Raw genomic sequence first — 17,578 nt, 5'->3', positions numbered from 1 at the left:
AATTGGACTTTTTCATATACTTTAAGCATTACGGTACGCAATTGCACTGACCCCTCCCCCTCCCCTAATGCGTACGTAATAAATGAATGATCCCGAATGGTGAATGTTGGTGTCTGGTGATTTGGGACTTACAGATATCTTGGTGGAAAGTCAGTTGCAGAAGAGAAACAATTATCATCATGTTTTTCAATAATCCAATATCAGTATGGTGTTTCAAACTTGGCAATCATTTCATTAGATAAACAAAGGTAGCAGCTATATTTATCCTTAGACCAGGATAGTAAGTATTGATATACATGTATATAGGATTATTTACAAAGCCATGGTCATCTCGATGATATATGTTCTTGAGGATGACAGGCTTGCTATTTCAATCTGAGTCTATTCTATGATAGAACATGAGGGATATATTGGTATAATACCTACGCAAAACAATATTCTGCTGGGCCAAGTGGAGTATATTTTCATTCATTCATCATTCCTGTATTTATTGAATCACGAAATTCATTATGATTCTTGTTAGATTGACCATGTTTGTTTTTCGAATGAATAGGAATATGACTTGAATATTATGAGTAGCTGTGGAAGAACAAAAAGAATCCGTAAACGAAAGCTAACAAGAGGATATGCAATATCTAAAAGCCATGAACCTTGCTATGTTCAACTTCTTAAATTCACAAAACATTTTGGCTTCCAAAGGACTAGTCATCTTAGACCAGCAGAGTTTAGAGGTAAATACCGCTTTCATTTCTCATTAATTCCTATCATTTTATCGATGTATTATAGATTTTCATTTTGTTTTTTTTAGACACTGGACGTGGTCTAATGACTCTTGGAGTTATTCAGGAAGGTGATTTGGTGGTGGCCATTCCAGAAGCCTTGCTTATAACGACAAAAACTGCTTTGCAATCACCATTTATCAAGGGTCTCATTGAAAGGTAGGAATTCATTAAGATCTCAGTAAACACAAAAATATGAATGCCATCCTATTGCAAGTTTTGAAATCAATATTTTTTAGATGTGGTCCCCTAACCCCAGTGCAAGTTCTGTGTATATTTCTAATCAGAGAAAAACAACTCGAGGAACGATCTCGTTGGTTTCCGTACATCGACATGTTACTGTTACAGTATTCAACTCCAGCCTATTTCACGGACTCTGAAATCGCTTTCCTCCCAATGGACATACGATGGAAATCCGAGGAATTGAAATTCTCTATTTTAAGCTCTTTTAATTCATTGGCATCTGTGATATTGGAAATTGCCAAGCTTGATCAACTGTACAAAACCTTTACTTTTACATATGATGATTATTTATGGGCATGGCATGTTGTGAATACTCGTTGTGTATATATGCTGCAGGAAAAGTCCCCGTATTTAACAAATGATGTTGATCACTACGCATTGGCTCCATTTCTGGATTTACTGAATCATTCAGCTGCTGTGAAGGTTTGTTTTAGAATATATGCTGGTAAACTAACATTTGAAAAATTCTGTGATAAATGATTCTTTAGATTTTTAAATTGTGCAGGTTGAAGCGAATTTTAATGTTGTAACAAGGTGCTATGAAATAAGAAGTCTGGTGAATTTTCCACGATATTCACAAGTGTTTATCTGCTATGGTCCTCATGACAATGGAAAACTTCTACTGGAATATGGCTTCATATTACCACTCAATCCTCACAATGCTGTAATTTTCCAATTTGGTGAGTAGATTTATAAATCTGGTATATCAAATACTCTGAAATATTGGGTTGATGATACTGGATTTTTGTTGTGATGCATTTTCAGATGATATCACCAGTGTCAAACAGAAATTTAAGATAGAAGTAATGGATAAGAAACTCCGAATATTGCATGAAAAGGGGCTAAAGTAAGAACTGGATTTTATAAATGTACAGCACAGTCGAATATGAAACACAAAATCTGATAGAATTTCTAATACATTGCATTGTAGGGATTTTCACTGCAGTTTAGAAGGATGTAGTTGGGATCTATTAAAAGCATGTGAAATCCTTTCATTGGATTATGATAATCTGTAAGTAGACATCCATATCAAGATTTCATACAACGTCAGCATATGTCTTTAATGATCTGATGTTCTATTTTTTCTCATATTCATATAGCCTCATCTGGAAACCACATGTAGAGATGATTAGTTTCAAACACAAAGCTGATCAGATTTTGCAATTTTTAATGGAAAATAGGTTAACATCATTTCTGGTAAGTTACAATGAACTTTTTTGCCAAAAACATAGCTTTGTGAAAAGCTCTTCAATTTGAAACTCTTACAACTTGAAACTTTGAAATTAGCTTTGTAAGTTTTATTATTATGAAAAAGTAACTGAATGATATCACAGGCTATTGTTTAGTTTATCGGTTTTGTTCAAAGTGCATCTATTAATAGGGATAATCTTTTCTATTTTCCAGGACATACATTCGCAGTTGTCACGGGAGTCACTTACCGATAATGAAAAGATGATCCTTCAATTGTACGACCAATACATTACTATCCTCAAACAAAATCTCAAAACTTTAGAAGCAAATATGCAACCAGCGTGAAACAACTGCTATGAACTAAAAATTTGTAAATTAAATTTCAAGATAATAAATGAAAACTTATATCTTTAAGTTTAGGAGCTGTTTGAAATCTGTCTTGGGCGCAAGGTTAAATCTGGTGCTGTTGGAATCAATTTTGGAGTCTGATGTCCAGTCTTTCAGTCAGTTCAATGACTTAGTGAAGGAAATTAGATAATAGTGATGAATGTACTAAAATACATTTATTAGTTCAACGAATATAAACTGTGCATCTTCAACTATATTTCATACATTTTTTACCTTTATGTGCGCTTTTTTCATCAAACATTCATACTGATAAGATCACACCACAGCAAAATTAAATCATCTTTTGACATATGTAACTTTTTCATTTTTGTTCCATGTACAGAGATAAGGCAATGAGGTGCACTTTTTACCTTTTTCTTTTGTTCCAGTTTGAGTACAACTATTAATGCAATGCCTTAATCACACAGGCCTTAATAATTGAGACTTAAAACTTGCATACATGTAATCTAATCTCGGCAAAAGGTTCTGTGCATGGTGGTACCAAAACTACTCCTAAAATGAGTCTGGAAACTCGAGAGCCATTTTTTCACTGCTTAGAAGAAAATACGTGACATACACTTGCAGTATATTGAACAAAATGAGTCATCAGAAAATACACATAAAATGCATAGTCGACGTGAGCAGCTTCCGAGAAACAAGTGCTTGAAAAATCTAATCTAACTCGTCACCGATTGGTTCAGTAAGTCGGAATACTTCTGGTTTATAAGATTCGTACTCGAAGCCCGATCTTGATTGGCTCTCGCGTTTGATAACATCTTCATCGACGTTCATCTTGCGAAGGAATTCGATATAGAATCTAGAATAGTCACGAATTAGATGTAACCGCACCGGATCTCTGTACGGATGCAGATCGTAAACGAACGTTTCCCAGTCCACTTTATCGGCTCCTTGGCCTTGGATGGCGTTCAGTTTATTTTGAATATATGCGAAATGATCGTCGGGTCTCTCGACCATCAGCCCGCTGATGATACTTCCGATAACATCTGGAAGACGGTGTTTATTGAGGTATGATTTCGCATCGCCGGCGATCATCTCAGCAGTGACTAGTTCTGATTCCATTAGATTCAAACTCTGCAATGAATGATGAATAATTCAAACTTTGACTTTGACAGTTGAGTGGAGCCTACCTACTATAGAGACTAGAGAGAGGAATAAAAGTTGGTTACAGAAGTCACAACAAATTACAAGAATAAGCCGAATGAAAAAATGTCAAGCGAGATCGATGACATTTTTTGGAAAAGCGATATGTCTCGAACAAAATCTATTGTTTTACATTCTTTTAAATTTCTTACCTGAGCTCGTATCACTTAAATAAATAAATATGATTAATTGACGATTGTTTACACATCACTAGGTAGATTTACTTCCTGGTTTTGAATAATCGTCGGAAATGAAATACTTCCGCATTTTAGTGTTGAGTCCGATTCCGTGTTTTAGCTGTATCATTGATTTTACTTCCTGGTTCGGGGATTAATCGATTAATCGCGATTAATCCTTCAAAACAAATTAATGTACCCATTTACACAGCTACAAGCATGCCTTGTACCCGAAGAATTACAGCACGCCTACAAGCCGCGTCTGGAACTAGCACGAAACCGACTAAAATTGAGCCAGCCTGTCTCAGTCCCGGGTAGGTTACTTTTCTTCGATCGTATTCAAATCAATTTCAACGAAATTAAATTTTATTCATAGATATACAGTATGTAGACATCATCTACTGTCAAACTAGCTCAACGTCCTCGTAGCTGGGACTAACCACTGTTGGATGACTTACCTGATGATGACTTACACTTTAGGCCTAGTAAATTGAATTAGAAATACAAAATTAGGAGTCATACGATACACTGGCCGCATTACTGTCCATGGACGGTGAATAGGTGATGTGGTCATTTTTTAGCAAGTTTCAGTGTATTAATGGATTCATTCTTTGCTTAAGATCAATAATATATAAGTTGTCTTCATATGTATTATTCCAGTCAAGGTGTAGATGATAAGGGAATGGGTTTTCCATTCGCATCAGTCGTCATCCAACCTAAGCATGCCCACTTTCCGGATATACCCATCGAATGTAATCTGTACTTCGAATCGCTACTGTTTTTATACGGCCTTATCGCCATGGCTCTCCAATACGTCAATCTGTACAGAACTGTCTGGTGGTTACCATTATCACATGCATCTTTTGGTCTAGTAAGTAGAACCACTGGAATTTATATTTATAAATTAGTATTGAATATCAGGTCACTTAATTAAATTCTGATGTTTGAATATTAGCTCACCTTTACCATCAATGCTTATTTGTAGAATTTCTATCTGATTGATCCATATTTGGCTGTGTTACTCGCTGTTATAATGTCACATGGATTCCTAGTCTGTTTTCTGACTGAGGTAAACGTATTATGTTCTCCCAGTATATGATGTAAATGTTGTCGGTATCTTCTTTGAATTATAACTTCTATTCGATTCAGATTTACGCGGTTAAAATGCCCAAAACATGCTTGTACTATACCGTACAAGTAATCAAGATTGGAATGACAATCGGTTGTATTGGGCTGTTCCTGTATAGTGGTTATCGCGTCATGATGGAACATGCATTTATGAATTTGTTGTATCTCATATATCCGTAAGTATCCTTGATTAGGAAGTTTTTTCAGCTAGGTTAAATAATCACGTATACCTGGTAATAGATAGTTAGTTAGCCTTTGTTTTGTTGATGCTCTATCGTAACATTCTTCTCTGAATAGTTTTCTTCACGTTCTTTTTAGTATCATCATACACATCATTTTATTTTGGCAAAATCTGAAAAACCTCCTCGAAAAATACACCAAACAAAAGCCAACCACCAGTTCGGAGAGGTCGTCTTCGAACAAAATGAAACATACACTGACGAGTAGGATTCCCGTACACAATTGTTCGATGTCGCCAGAGATGGTGCGCGATGAAGTTGAATACTTAAAAACGGATTTCAACGATCGAGTCAAACATATTCTATTCAAGTCAATCTCCTGCACATATTACATGGCTTTTATGCCGGTCTGTTTCGCACAGGTAAGAGAGCATATAGTTTTATAAGATTCCAGTTTGTTGCACATTTGATTTACGGTAATTTGAAGATTTTGCATAGAATTTGCTATTGCAAGTATATTATTTTTTGAATCGGTGATGGTTTATCTTCAATTGGGGCTGCTCGAGCAGAGTTGGACATAATTGATGTTGTTTAGTTTTTGAGTGATGAATTTGAGTGATGAATTTTTAGATTGTCTGAAACCCCCCATGTACTTCGTAATAATTAAAACTGTATAATGAATAAATTTCTAACAAAGCTTATAACCGAAAGCACTTTGTGGCTTAATTTTGCGCAAGCTTTTTCTATTAGGTTAACTGCTAAATCTCGTAGATAACCTTATATTCATTTTGATTGCATGCAGCCACTATCATTAACCCCTATGTTTAACCAAATTGCTGCATGATATTTTCGGTATTGTGAAAATCTGATCCTTGGTTTTGCATTTTTGTTATGTATTCCGAGTCAATGATTTTTGTTCTTCCATACATAGCATGTACAAAACAATTGTGATACCTGTTGGGTAAGTCTTTTCTTTGTCACACGACATGTTGCCTTTCAATTATCACCTTATTGGTTATCTGTGAATTTATTCATGTTGCGTTGTTTACTTCGTAAATATAGACATCTCAAAAAGTCTCTGTAATATCTAAATTGTCTTCATTTCTGTGGTGACACATTTTGACATTTGTTTTTTTTATTGGTCAACTATCAATTTCACATCAACTAACTGATGATGATGAGCCTCTACATTATGTTTTCGAACAAGTGTTCAAGTATCTGGTGCTTCCAGTATCACTTTCTCGGTTTCTACACTACTGAATTTCGCCCTCCTTTCGTTTGATTGGATTTTTTCAAATCATCTTAAGAACAATTATTTAAGTTGTGGGAAATATGGCAACTTCTACTGCCCTTTTATACAAGAAGAAACATTTCTTGTTAAGACCGTGTTGTGTGAAGTAATCCTATTTTGTAATACCAGTACTATGGCACATTTACCAGTAGACTTCACATTGTTTTATAATAGAACTCGGTTGCATTATTGTACGGAATTGCTCATTATTCATCCCCATTAACACTTAGATTTCTGTATATATCCGACTGAAAGTGTTTCCATTTATTCCACCCTAAGTTTCGTATATGTTGCTTGATCTCACAGTAATCAGTCAGGTCAAAATAGCCAACTGTAGACATTCACAAAATTTTAGAATTTTTTGATATAGTTTTGTCTTAGCCTTTGTACCCATTTTATGTTTCGCAATGTATGCATTTTCTTTCTGAGGTGTAACTACCTCTGAATATATTAGATCATCATTTCAGATAGTGATTGAACAATTTCTCTTTTTCAGCATGATACTGGCAACTTGTTATCTTGAATTTATGCAATGTTTGTTTCCACTAATATTTTTGTCATTTTTTGCAGAATACATTATATTATGATCCATGGTGGATATTCCAACATATTTGCATTGTTTGGGTCAGCGCATTTCTTCTCACATTCTTGCAATATTTACCACCGAAATATGTCGACACACTGCACCAATGTGCGCTTCATTTGGGTCGATGGCAAAAAGTAGAAGGTCGTCATGCACATGTACCATATAATGCGTGAGTATACCACTCGAAGTTTCAGTTCTGAGCTTCAAGCAAAATCCTTTCAATCATTCAACCAGTCATCTGTAAATGGAAAATATTTTAGATTTTTTATTTTTCGTGTTGATCATAGGTGGTCTGAGCTTCAAGTGTGGCAGCACGGAGCTACAGTAAAACACGTACGTGGACTATTTAAAGCTGAAGGTATCAATAATACGGCTGAACCAGGGAATGGCATGCACTCCCGATTCTATGTAAGTACTTGCATTTGGTTTATTCATCTGTCATGATAAAGAGTATGGAAGTTTGAAAATAAGATATTGGTACAAACTTTTTTCCTCGGTCAGTCATGTTTGATACTTTGAATCAAAAAGTTCTTCATATAATTCAATATCTATCAAATCAAAATTAGTTTATTGAAAGAGGTATCACATCACCTGAACATGTCGAACTATTCGCCCCTTATTTAATGAATATTGAAGAATCTACGTGGCGTTCATCATAGTTCTATTTTGCGTCTGTGTTTTGTTTCAGGGCATGTTCCACAAACCACTGTTTATGACGACTTGTATGTTGACATTAATCTGGACTCTGGTCGTCTATCAGATGGTTACATTGATTCAGTCGACCGAATGGAATCACATTTTGTGTATATCGTTTTTGCTGTTTTGTGACTTTTACATGTTATTTCGGTTGATGCGAGATTGGTTGATTTTAAGACGCACTTACCGAGATGAGCACATGCATCAGTCGTAACTATTGATATGTACGCACAGTTTATCGTATCATCAAGAGCTATTGCATTTTGTTTGTTTGGTACCTGTATTATCTATGTACTGTAAGTTATGTTGTTAGGAACTTCATGTAGTTTGTAATCTAATACACATTTTAGTTTATTAGACGAAATTAAACTCAATACAAGTATTGTTATGTTACAATGTCTAGAAATGCTTGTGTAGTTTTTCCAAGTCGGTAATAATGATGTACATTATTCGGTCAAATTTTTTGTGCAAATTTTGCACGATGAATTTTCTCAGTTTTCATTTCACTATAGACATTCAAGAGGTGGGTGATGATATTTAGTTAATAAACAGAAGTTACTAAAAAATGTATTTAATAACTGCCAGTAATTCAAACAGGATTGGCAATGTAAATTAATGAATATTGATGAAGTGACTATTGGTTTACCTATTTAATTCAGAGTAAATTTGTTTTAAGTTTACGACGTATCTGTGATTTATTGGATATGTATTAAATGTTTTCCATCATCGAAGGAAGGAATAAAGATATTTTTTCTCAAGAAAACAATTTTTCCAGTGCATTTTTGAGTGGTATTTTCAGTGAAACCAGGAACAATTAGGTTCCACCAAGGAGACTCGCGGCATGAATTTATGAGAACAGCAGCATCAAAATCTTTCCCTTCTCATTATAAAAATTTCCCTTTTCATTATGATCAGCAATGAAGGCCCTGTTTTCAAAATGAATTACACGCGAGGAAATACACGTATAACAATTTATTAAGAAAGACAAGGTGCATACATCTTATTCAATACCATAGACTATAGAAAGGAATTTATTATAGTCTTATCATACAAAGCATTTTTTAATCATAAATAACGAGTAGAAAAAAATATTAAATGCTCCAAGAATTAAAAGGCGGGTTTCGAGCCGACTGATTTATGCAATAAGGTGCTGCTGCTGCTGCTAGCTCATCATTAGCGGATCTTTTGTACACTACTCTGGCAATCACGGTTATCTAATTTTTTATTTATTTTACATTCACTATACCATTAGGTGCTGCCGCTGTTGTCATGGATAGCGGAATTTCCAGACACTAACAGAAACCGACTCTGGCAATCAATGGGTAATGGTAATAATCAGATGCCAGAGCTGGTTCATGTTAGTGTTTGAAAAATCCACTAACGACTAGCATAGCGGCAGCACCTTATGGTACAATGAGGCAATACTCCCAGGGTTTTGAAAATTGCTTTCCTTTTTAAAGATCGGTTCTAAACCGTTAAAAAACCCGCAACCGTTTAGATTTTAACATGTACTATTTAAACACAGTTTAAAACCATTTTCGATGTAAGTTCTCGGGCCCCAATTTTGCAATAAACGAGATACAAAGAGTGTTATTTTTTTCGGGCACAATTTTCATTAATTTCCCTTGAAAAGCTGATAAAAGAAATCAGTATCAGTAATGAGACACGTGCTCCGATAATAGTCTCATAAGTGGATCATCATATCATTATCGTCATCACAGTTATAGGTAAAAAAATGTTCATAATGCATACCTTTGAATGGAATACAACAGCCAATCATTATCAAATATGTACATACAAATTTTTTCTTAAAATTGCTTTTGTGCGTAATTACAAATCACAGACCTGGGACTGTTCACACGAAATGCCACCATTCTATTCGAATCTGTTCACGGGCTTCTTGGATTTAATTGCAAATTCAAACACAGAGTCATTTACTCTAAATTCTGTTGCTCTATCATCCTACGCTATTGAATCCCGATTGTGCGGGATAGAAGAGTAAATAGGAGGCAACGGATTAGGAAGCTGTTTCACAAGATCACTCGGAGCAGGCGAAGATTCATCACCATGACTATTATTATTAAGCGATTTGAATACTTTTTTCAGTTTCTTAAGTTTCTTTTTCTTTATTTTCTTCCGCTTTTTCGGATGATCGCCCAGTGTATCTGGATTATTTTTAGTTAGAACTGGGCATTCTGTTTCGCCAGAAAGATTTTTGGAATGTTGAGCATTTGTATCCTGGCGAACCTCACCATTTTCTGGGTCCACGCGGCTGTCTTTGTCAGGCGCTTGATTTTCTTGGAATGCTGAAAATGTGCTTGGTCCATGTAGTGGCGAAACTGGTGGAGAGGTTTCCAAGCCCTCGTTGATGTATCCAACAGTAGTATCGACTTCTGCGGGAGGTATCCAGTCAAAATTACTGCCAAATGCTGACCCGTTTGCCTTCGGGGATGGGGTCGCAGGCTCATCTCCAGGTGACAGAGGTTGTTCCATTGAAGATGTACGATTCACCGGGGTTGTGCAGAAATTACCGACGTTACCTATTTTTGGCGGATTATTTTCAGCATCCGTTTTGGGTCCTTGGCCAACTTTTTTTCTGTAAATAGATTTTGAATTTCCTTAAATTGTTTATAGCCTTATGTACACTGCCTTGTGTGAATTGGTTTTGAAATCATTATTCCAAATGTAAGGTAGTTATAGTCTTCTCGTCTATTTCCCAGATTGAAATAGATCAGGTGCTTGGTGAGAACGGTTGAAATGATGATGGTGATTATTGTAATGACGTGAATCCAATTCTGGTGCCAAAATCAATTTCATAAGAAGTTTTGAACAAACATGCACCATGTACGTTTGATGGAACACGGAAATCAATGACCATGATTGATAATGATTGAGGGTGATAAGTGATTTTTCCGAATATCACATAATATAAACGTTATTACAAACAGAACCCTTGTTAAGTGATCAAGTTATTTTAACTAAAATTGATTCCCATTTTTCATAATCATGATGCAATCTCAATCAAAACAATAATTGATCAAGTTTTTTAGTACTGAATTGATTTCAATTTTCTTATTAATCTGATTTTATTACTACTGCAATTTTGGAGGATCGGAGGTGCGAATAACGTTTACTGGTGCATTTTCTGATCGGATAAACTTACGACTGACGACTACCTTTTATAAACCATAGAAAACCGTTCATAAGGAATCTCCGGGTAACACCTTAAATTGCAGTGCGAAACAATTTAAAGAGCTGTATATGTTTTTTAATATCAGATGAAGCATGAATAAATGAGTGCAAAAAGAACCAATTATTATTACGATTGTTTCTATTTCGGAAGTAATCAACAGCCTTCTTAAAATCCAAGTACATGTATAATATGAATAGCTCACCATTCCTCAAACTTATCAAATCACTCAAACCTAGTTGAGTTTCTCTTGGAGTTTCATTATGTATCAGCTCGTAAGCTTAATTAATTTTGTGCATCGAAAATTCTTTTTAAATCAATGGGTTTCATACAGGAACAATGCACAGAAGCAGCATTCATCGCGTGCCGATTAAAGAGGTTATAGAAGTTCAATTGACAATTGACGAATTGACGAAATACGTTTTTCTAAGCCGAATATAATAGAATTTCTACACCGAATTTTTAAGGTGAAGTAAATTGACGAGTTGCTAAATCGTATTCTGGGGATTTTCTGGAAGCAGTACACGAGCTCCCGCGGCCTTTAAGGGTTGAAAATAAGTGATTTAAACATGCGACCGGGTGCAGGCCCGGTGGTGATAGTAGAAATTCCAGAAATACGTGTTTTATACCGAAAACTTACTTTTGATAATGTTTCTTGTATCCAACTATCAATAATATAATGCATACAGCAATGACACTAACACCGATGATTAAACCAATTGTAAGTCCAGCTTGTTTTTGGTTTTCCGCTGAAATTAAAGGAAAAAGGATATGCATTTATATCATGCTACCTTGTACATTTAGGCTCCAACCAAAAGCAATATGATTAGGTTTCCCAAGCACCCATTTAAAAAAAATATGCACTATGAAATCACATTGGGTATATAGTTTGAAATATATTTTATTGTAACATCTAGAGTAACGGATTTTAACTAATGGAGTATGTGAAAGCAATATGATGGAAAATGTACATTTAAAGACCACAGCATTTATCATAAATGTAAAAACTGTTTGTTTCAATTGTATATAACACGACTGCAAGCAACGCTTAGCTATTATTTTCCTTTTATCGAAAGAAAACCTTTTCTTCTACGCAGGATCTTTTTAGCTAAGAAGCAACAGCCACACAACGCAATACGTTGGATGTTTTTGACAGATGTGTACATTAGTGTGGCGGGAAATATTTTTATCAAACGCGTGCTGTTGAACGTTTGTGGTAATAATGACAATATTCATCAACAAATACTTGTCATTCGTTGAGGTGGAAAACCATAGGTGGAAAAGCTAGTCTTCACATGATTACTGTTGATATAAATGGACTCCATAACAGGATTTTATCAAGTCTACGATATAATCTGGCCCAGATGTGCAACGCATGGTGAAATAATGACCATCGACTTTTAGATTTAGAAATTCTAGGCCAGCTGCGTAACCGATGATGAGATTATCCTTGAGGGGTTTAAAGAAGAATTATTTCTTTTCTTTACCCAATTGGCTCCTCTGATCTCTCATGAAAAGAAAATATTCCTCCATCGCGAAAAAACGTTCCTATCTCGCAACTTTAAGTAATCATACAATAAACGATCATTCAATACTATAGGATTCATATGAGGGATAAGATTATCATCATCTGCAACAGAAATATGACGCAGGCAGGTACGATAGAATGATGATTAATCATGGATTTTCAAGTGTATAAATATCTCGGAAATATGCCCGTAATAAATGGGGGAGAATGCACGATCATGTTGTTAAGCAAATTAATTAGCGTATTAAAGATGTTAACGTCGAACATTTCATATCATTTATAGGTAAATATGACGCATTGCGGAATCTATTAATACCAATGAAAGCTTCCACATGAATCGATCAACATACCAGTTGTGATCGGAACCTTTGGTTTTTTTATCATGTCAAAATGAATTAATAAACACTATTTTCAGCAAGAATTGCCCATTATGAATTAGGTTTTCATGACCAGTTCAAAATGTGAATGGGACTCAAAACAGCAAGTTGATTTAGCTCATTCACGAAACGAGTGACTGGACAAGCAAGGTCTTTGATATGAAGATAGATATATATATGCGGTAGATGATTAATGAAATTGTTGGTCTTGGACATGTTAGGTAGTATCATACGTGTATTGGCACTAGATGCAAAATCTTTAGTAGTAACATTCGCAGTAGTATTGGTCGTGAAAATAGTTGATGCTGCTTCAGTAACTGTAATATCAGTTGTTGAAGTTTTCGTAACTGAAATAGGGAGATCATTTAAAGAACAACACGCAATATACCCTTTCATTCAATATTCAATGGTAGCACATACAGACGTCCAAATAATTAACTAGATCAGAATTTCGGTGATAGTTCTGTTCAAAAATAGGAAGATTAGACGTAAAAAAATGTATTTTTTTACAGTTGATATTGTTATAAGTACATCTCCACACAAAATCAGTACTAATTCCTCGTAGTGAAAGAATTTATGGTTATATTGAAAATAAGCCCATAAATATTCTTACTTTCAGTGGTAGTATTTGCATTTGTTGACATGCTAGGGGTAGTTGTGATGTGTGATATTGGACTAGAAGTTGCCATGCTACTGTTTGTCGCATTAACTGAAAACGAGAGCATACCAAGCAAACTTTGTGCATATCTTTGTGTATCATGAGCAATACATATGTGACAAGTTCATGCAAGAATTTCAAACGAACGTTATTACTAAAATGATTCATTCTTTTTACCTGTTACCGCGATCGTGGATGTACTCAGTCCTGCAAAATCAATGAAAATAAAGGAGTCTCTTTTCAAACCGGGCTTTAATAATTGATGAGTAATATTGTTCCCCCGGAGGTATTCTCTTCAACTAGAGAATATCATCAGTACATGTTGTTATTGTTTCTAGGCGTACACTAAAATGCAGACGATCGAAATATCTACCCAAAGGTTTGGCTTTTTTGTTAACGACAATTCGTCATGGAATTTCCTGGAAATTTATGGGAATTCGGTACCAGTATTTCTATCAGCAAAACATTAATCATTCATGGGTTTAACCATGAAATCAGCTAGTTTTTTCCCCAATAAGTGAGTTAATTCTATAAATCACCGGTATTTCGATGAAATGAGTTAAATAGAAAAGAAACTATTTTAACTTATTCTTCAATGAAAATTAAATTTCAAAAATTGTAGTAATGGGACAAGAATATTTTGATATCAATTCGCTCACATTCATTTGCCCGGGGATTTATTTCAGTAGTAAATTCCTACTCCAAGTACCAACAGATAATCATCATATGAGTCAAATACTGAAGTTATAGATGTACCAGATCAGCCCCTGAGCCACTATCAAGTGCTTTTTTAACACTATCTCAATCTTTTCCCGCTCATCTTTCACACATGAGTAACCACTGTATATGACTGGTTTCACAAAACACAGCCTTCCACTATACATCATTATTCAATTAGCTTCTCTATGGCTTTTGATATTCGAATAAGAATATAACAACTGAAAAATCATATCTTTGCTTTTTAGGGAAAACTTTAATGCAAAAGTAAGACCGATGAACCGAAGTATTAAGTATTCTGATTTCACAATTATCCCCATATTATTGAAGCATCTGTAATTTCGGTGTGTACTGTGCATGGACTCTAAAATTTCGTTTGATCACCACAAGACTTACTGGCCTCTTTTATGAGATACTATGGAGGTGGCTGCTTGCCGAGTGCCTAACCGCAGATGAGTTTTTGGAGCCGCTGTGAATTTATTACGAAATACATATTAGCTTTATAGTACGTAAGGAATCTCACTTTAATCCACGCACATCATTGCTCAATCGAGACAGATGTAATTTTGTAAAAAAAACCTCTTTGCTCAACGTTCTTGTAAACACATGCTTTTCATGAGATTTTTAACGGAATTTTACTCGCGCGTACGAGTTGTAAGGCAGGATACGAGCCATACGCACTCAAAGACAACAATGAAGCCAGTGATGTTTGTAATTTTCCTGGACTTTGTGAAAAAGCGAACAGAAATTGATTTTGAATGTGCATGTGCAATAATTCTAAGTACACAAACTAACCTTTGCAACAAAAAACGTTTTAATAGACGGACGACGGACGAAAAGTGACCTACATTGTATTAACAAGTAGGCAAAATTGTTTAGAAAGTTTCTTTTTGCATTGGGAATACATTTCTCTAAAAAATATATTGGGAATTCTACTCCTACTAAAAATGGAGTTAGTCATGAATTACTTCCTAAAGCATAATCAAGTGACTGTGCAAATAACACATAAACCACAACTTATCGTGCATTAGATCTGTACACACCCGACCACACTGTAATATCCAATATAATATTACAAATTTATGTCAAATACTGTTATCATTTACCGAGTTTTTGTTATCGGGTTGAAGTATATCCCGCCTATAAGTAACTAATAGGATAAGATATAAATGCCAAGGCATGTTGTGATCTTTAAAGATTGTTAGGCCTATATATATGTAATTTCTTTTGACATTGGAGTAAAGACAAGGTCTGCCTCTACAAGTTGTTTCGAGGAAGGGAAATGCACAGACTCTAGAAATACTATACAGAACCTTTTTAAATGCAATTCATTTTCAATTCAGAATGATACATTCATGATGGCCGAAGCTTACCTTATGCATTCTATCAACAATCTAACTTTGAAATAAAGGTTTAAAAATTCAACGTACGTGCTACTGTAAGCCCGTGTGATGGAAGTAATAACAAGAAACTCTTATAATTTTGTTTGGAGAGGTAATAAAATGTTGGGGTATCAACGAACAACGCAAATACTTAATAGGACCAAATCAAAACCAGTAATAGCCGTCGATTCAAAGATTTCATTAAAACGTTTTTAGGCTGCTCTTGGTAATTTCTAACTTGGTCACGAAAAAATATATACAACATATTTTTTATTGCACACACAGTTGATCGGGTACAACACACAATGCATACATGTACCCTAACATCATAATTTCCAACTACCCAATTATGTCAGCAAACAGGAAGAAAAATGGCCTCTTATTACCCGCAATTTTGATAATTACGACTATTTGTATCCTTACGGTATATATGAATACATAAATATACTGAAAAGTTGGCATATCAGAGAGCTTAGGTTGGATATGTACCAATGTCTATGATATATGCATTTTGTTGTCTTTGTCTAGTTTTTTACTTATATCTATCTATGTATGAATCTGTGCACAGCACTTTGCTCTCTTATCCCTGAATACTAAGATCAAGTATTTCATACTCATGCGATACTTCAAAGTTCTGATCGGTGGATTTTTGTTTTGTTATGAAATCTATGAATTTAGGAAATGAGAATTGGTGCCTTGTGAAAATACTTGATACGTTTCTGTGATAAAAATAGTCTTTAGAAAAAACCAAAAACTCCACGTCAAACCATAGTCCTAGGGATCATTATTTTGATAGTGTTTTTACATCTTAAAATGATGAATGATTTCGTTTACTTAAACTCTCGGCAACTTTGAACGTGATTATCCTCATTACAGTAACTGAAATATATACAATAATTTTTGACAATGATGATATTAGCAAGACATACCCAACCATTCCATTGGAGGCTCAGGTGGTTTCAGACATTCCATATTAGGAGGTGGTATCAATTTTACATATTCCTTATTTGGGCCACAAGGCTCGTCCAAGGATAAAAACTGCCTGAAAAGCTCTTCATTTGCTTTCATGTAGTTGAGCATATTTTGGTAATCTTGAGACTGTATGCCATTTGTGGAGTCCACAACAAATGCTGCAGTAAGCAATACAGTCACCTGTGAAATAAGAAAGTCAAAATACAAGAAATCATGATGATAATGTAATGAGGACATAACATTCATCTATAAGATTTAGTTGAACAATATAAAAAAGATCTGATCTTATTTAGTTTAAACGGCAAGGGACAAGATTTAATAATATAAGCTAAAAGTCCAATATTTAACTGTACTTAGCAACCCCAATCAATGATTATAACAATCAGAATGGCTTCCTTTTTCTCCAGCAACCCATTTTTTCAACACTATAACTTAGGTATTAACAAATAAACCCCAGGATGGCAATAAACATTTCTAGGATACTATCAAGTATGCCACAGCAAGCAGTGCCTGGCCATACGCCAATGATTTGAAGATTTCCATCTCTTAGTAAGCCAATCATATTCTTATCAAACTTACAAATTTCATTATTTTTGGCCATGTGAAAGTCTCTGTAATAGTCCAGTATCCTTTAGCGAGACCTGTCATTCTATGTTCAACCTGCCTATGGTAGATCCATTTACACTCGTTATCAACTGCCAACTGATCAAGTTGCTCGTTGATATAATGACAGATTAGTTCTAGATTCAGTACTGCCATCTAAGAGCAGTAATGCAAGTTAAGCCAGCGTGTATCCTCCTTGGACTGAAACCTTTTTGTAGCCACAGAACTTCAGTTCATGTACATCAATCAAAAGAATTAACGACAAACATGTTCATTTTTAGTGTGATAGACTTTTTAATTCCACAAAAGGAAACAATTTGAACGTAAAAAACAC

General features: G+C 34.9%; 4 protein-coding genes across 8 annotated transcripts; 2 read left to right on the top strand and 2 right to left on the bottom strand.

Annotated features, from left to right (window-relative positions):
• The first annotated feature begins 344 nt into the window (after positions 1–344).
• Positions 345–2,560, top strand: LOC141914911 (SET domain-containing protein 4-like). The gene is made up of 8 exons (XM_074806251.1): positions 345–731; positions 809–938; positions 1,019–1,445; positions 1,528–1,702; positions 1,788–1,869; positions 1,954–2,034; positions 2,123–2,219; positions 2,427–2,560. The coding sequence occupies exons 1-8, from the start codon at positions 572–574 to the stop codon at positions 2,556–2,558; spliced, it is 1,284 nt and encodes a 427-aa protein (XP_074662352.1). The 5' UTR covers positions 345–571; the 3' UTR covers positions 2,559–2,560.
• A 247-nt stretch (positions 2,561–2,807) lies between these two features.
• LOC141914956 (uncharacterized) lies at positions 2,808–3,991 on the bottom strand. Of its 2 annotated transcripts, none has more exons than XM_074806308.1 (2): positions 3,914–3,991; positions 2,808–3,692 (listed from the first exon to the last, which is right to left on the bottom strand). In XM_074806308.1, exon 2 carries the CDS (start codon positions 3,678–3,680, stop codon positions 3,273–3,275), a length of 408 nt encoding a protein of 135 aa, XP_074662409.1. In that variant the 5' UTR covers positions 3,681–3,692; positions 3,914–3,991; the 3' UTR covers positions 2,808–3,272. The 2 variants fall into 2 exon arrangements, with proteins under 2 accessions (XP_074662409.1, XP_074662408.1); XM_074806307.1 differs by having other exon boundaries at positions 2,808–3,760; positions 3,914–3,979.
• Positions 3,992–4,067: 76 nt separating this feature from the next.
• LOC141900525 (transmembrane protein 39A-like) lies at positions 4,068–8,549 on the top strand. Its single transcript, XM_074787453.1, has 8 exons — positions 4,068–4,251; positions 4,598–4,808; positions 4,923–5,006; positions 5,087–5,241; positions 5,384–5,666; positions 7,106–7,290; positions 7,409–7,529; positions 7,810–8,549. Exons 1-8 carry the CDS (start codon positions 4,157–4,159, stop codon positions 8,029–8,031), a joined length of 1,356 nt encoding a protein of 451 aa, XP_074643554.1. The 5' UTR covers positions 4,068–4,156; the 3' UTR covers positions 8,032–8,549.
• LOC141900499 (uncharacterized) lies at positions 7,232–17,434 on the bottom strand. Of its 4 annotated transcripts, none has more exons than XM_074787441.1 (7): positions 17,221–17,434; positions 16,599–16,821; positions 13,748–13,777; positions 13,526–13,621; positions 13,146–13,259; positions 11,648–11,756; positions 7,232–7,359 (listed from the first exon to the last, which is right to left on the bottom strand). In XM_074787441.1, exons 1-7 carry the CDS (start codon positions 17,398–17,400, stop codon positions 7,356–7,358), a joined length of 756 nt encoding a protein of 251 aa, XP_074643542.1. In that variant the 5' UTR covers positions 17,401–17,434; the 3' UTR covers positions 7,232–7,355. The 4 variants fall into 4 exon arrangements, with proteins under 4 accessions (XP_074643542.1, XP_074643523.1, XP_074643527.1 ...); XM_074787422.1 differs by lacking the exon at positions 7,232–7,359 and adding an exon at positions 8,747–10,413; XM_074787426.1 differs by lacking the exons at positions 7,232–7,359; positions 13,146–13,259; positions 13,526–13,621 and adding an exon at positions 8,747–10,413.
• Between the last annotated feature and the right edge of the window lie 144 nt (positions 17,435–17,578).

The sequence above is a fragment of the Tubulanus polymorphus genome, chromosome 1 (assembly GCF_964204645.1).
Source record: "Tubulanus polymorphus chromosome 1, tnTubPoly1.2, whole genome shotgun sequence".
In the NCBI taxonomy this organism is placed as follows: Eukaryota; Metazoa; Nemertea; class Palaeonemertea; order Tubulaniformes; family Tubulanidae; genus Tubulanus; species Tubulanus polymorphus.
The sequence above is the reverse complement of the archived record's forward strand: the minus strand, read 5'-3'. Positions and strand labels throughout refer to the sequence as shown.

What these genes read in the sequence shown, in the direction of transcription:
- LOC141914911 (XM_074806251.1), top strand. Translation starts at nt 572, where the DNA reads ATGAGTAGCTGTGGAAGAACAAAAAGAATCCGTAAACGAAAGCTAACA. An exon ending in TAGACCAGCAGAGTTTAGAG is followed by an intron (nt 732 to 808) that starts GTAAATACCGCT and finishes TGTTTTTTTTAG; the next exon opens with ACACTGGACGTGGTCTAATG. An exon ending in ATCAAGGGTCTCATTGAAAG is followed by an intron (nt 939 to 1,018) that starts GTAGGAATTCAT and finishes AATATTTTTTAG; the next exon opens with ATGTGGTCCCCTAACCCCAG.
- LOC141914956 (XM_074806308.1), bottom strand. Translation starts at nt 3,680, where the DNA reads ATGGAATCAGAACTAGTCACTGCTGAGATGATCGCCGGCGATGCGAAA.
- LOC141900525 (XM_074787453.1), top strand. Translation starts at nt 4,157, where the DNA reads ATGCCTTGTACCCGAAGAATTACAGCACGCCTACAAGCCGCGTCTGGA. An exon ending in CCAGCCTGTCTCAGTCCCGG is followed by an intron (nt 4,252 to 4,597) that starts GTAGGTTACTTT and finishes GTATTATTCCAG; the next exon opens with TCAAGGTGTAGATGATAAGG. An exon ending in TGCCGGTCTGTTTCGCACAG is followed by an intron (nt 5,667 to 7,105) that starts GTAAGAGAGCAT and finishes CATTTTTTGCAG; the next exon opens with AATACATTATATTATGATCC.
- LOC141900499 (XM_074787422.1), bottom strand. Translation starts at nt 17,400, where the DNA reads ATGGCAGTACTGAATCTAGAACTAATCTGTCATTATATCAACGAGCAA. An exon ending in ATCCACGATCGCGGTAACAG is followed by an intron (nt 13,622 to 13,747) that starts GTAAAAAGAATG and finishes TCTCGTTTTCAG; the next exon opens with TTAATGCGACAAACAGTAGC. An exon ending in TGCATCTAGTGCCAATACAC is followed by an intron (nt 11,757 to 13,145) that starts GTATGATACTAC and finishes CTTTAATTTCAG; the next exon opens with CGGAAAACCAAAAACAAGCT.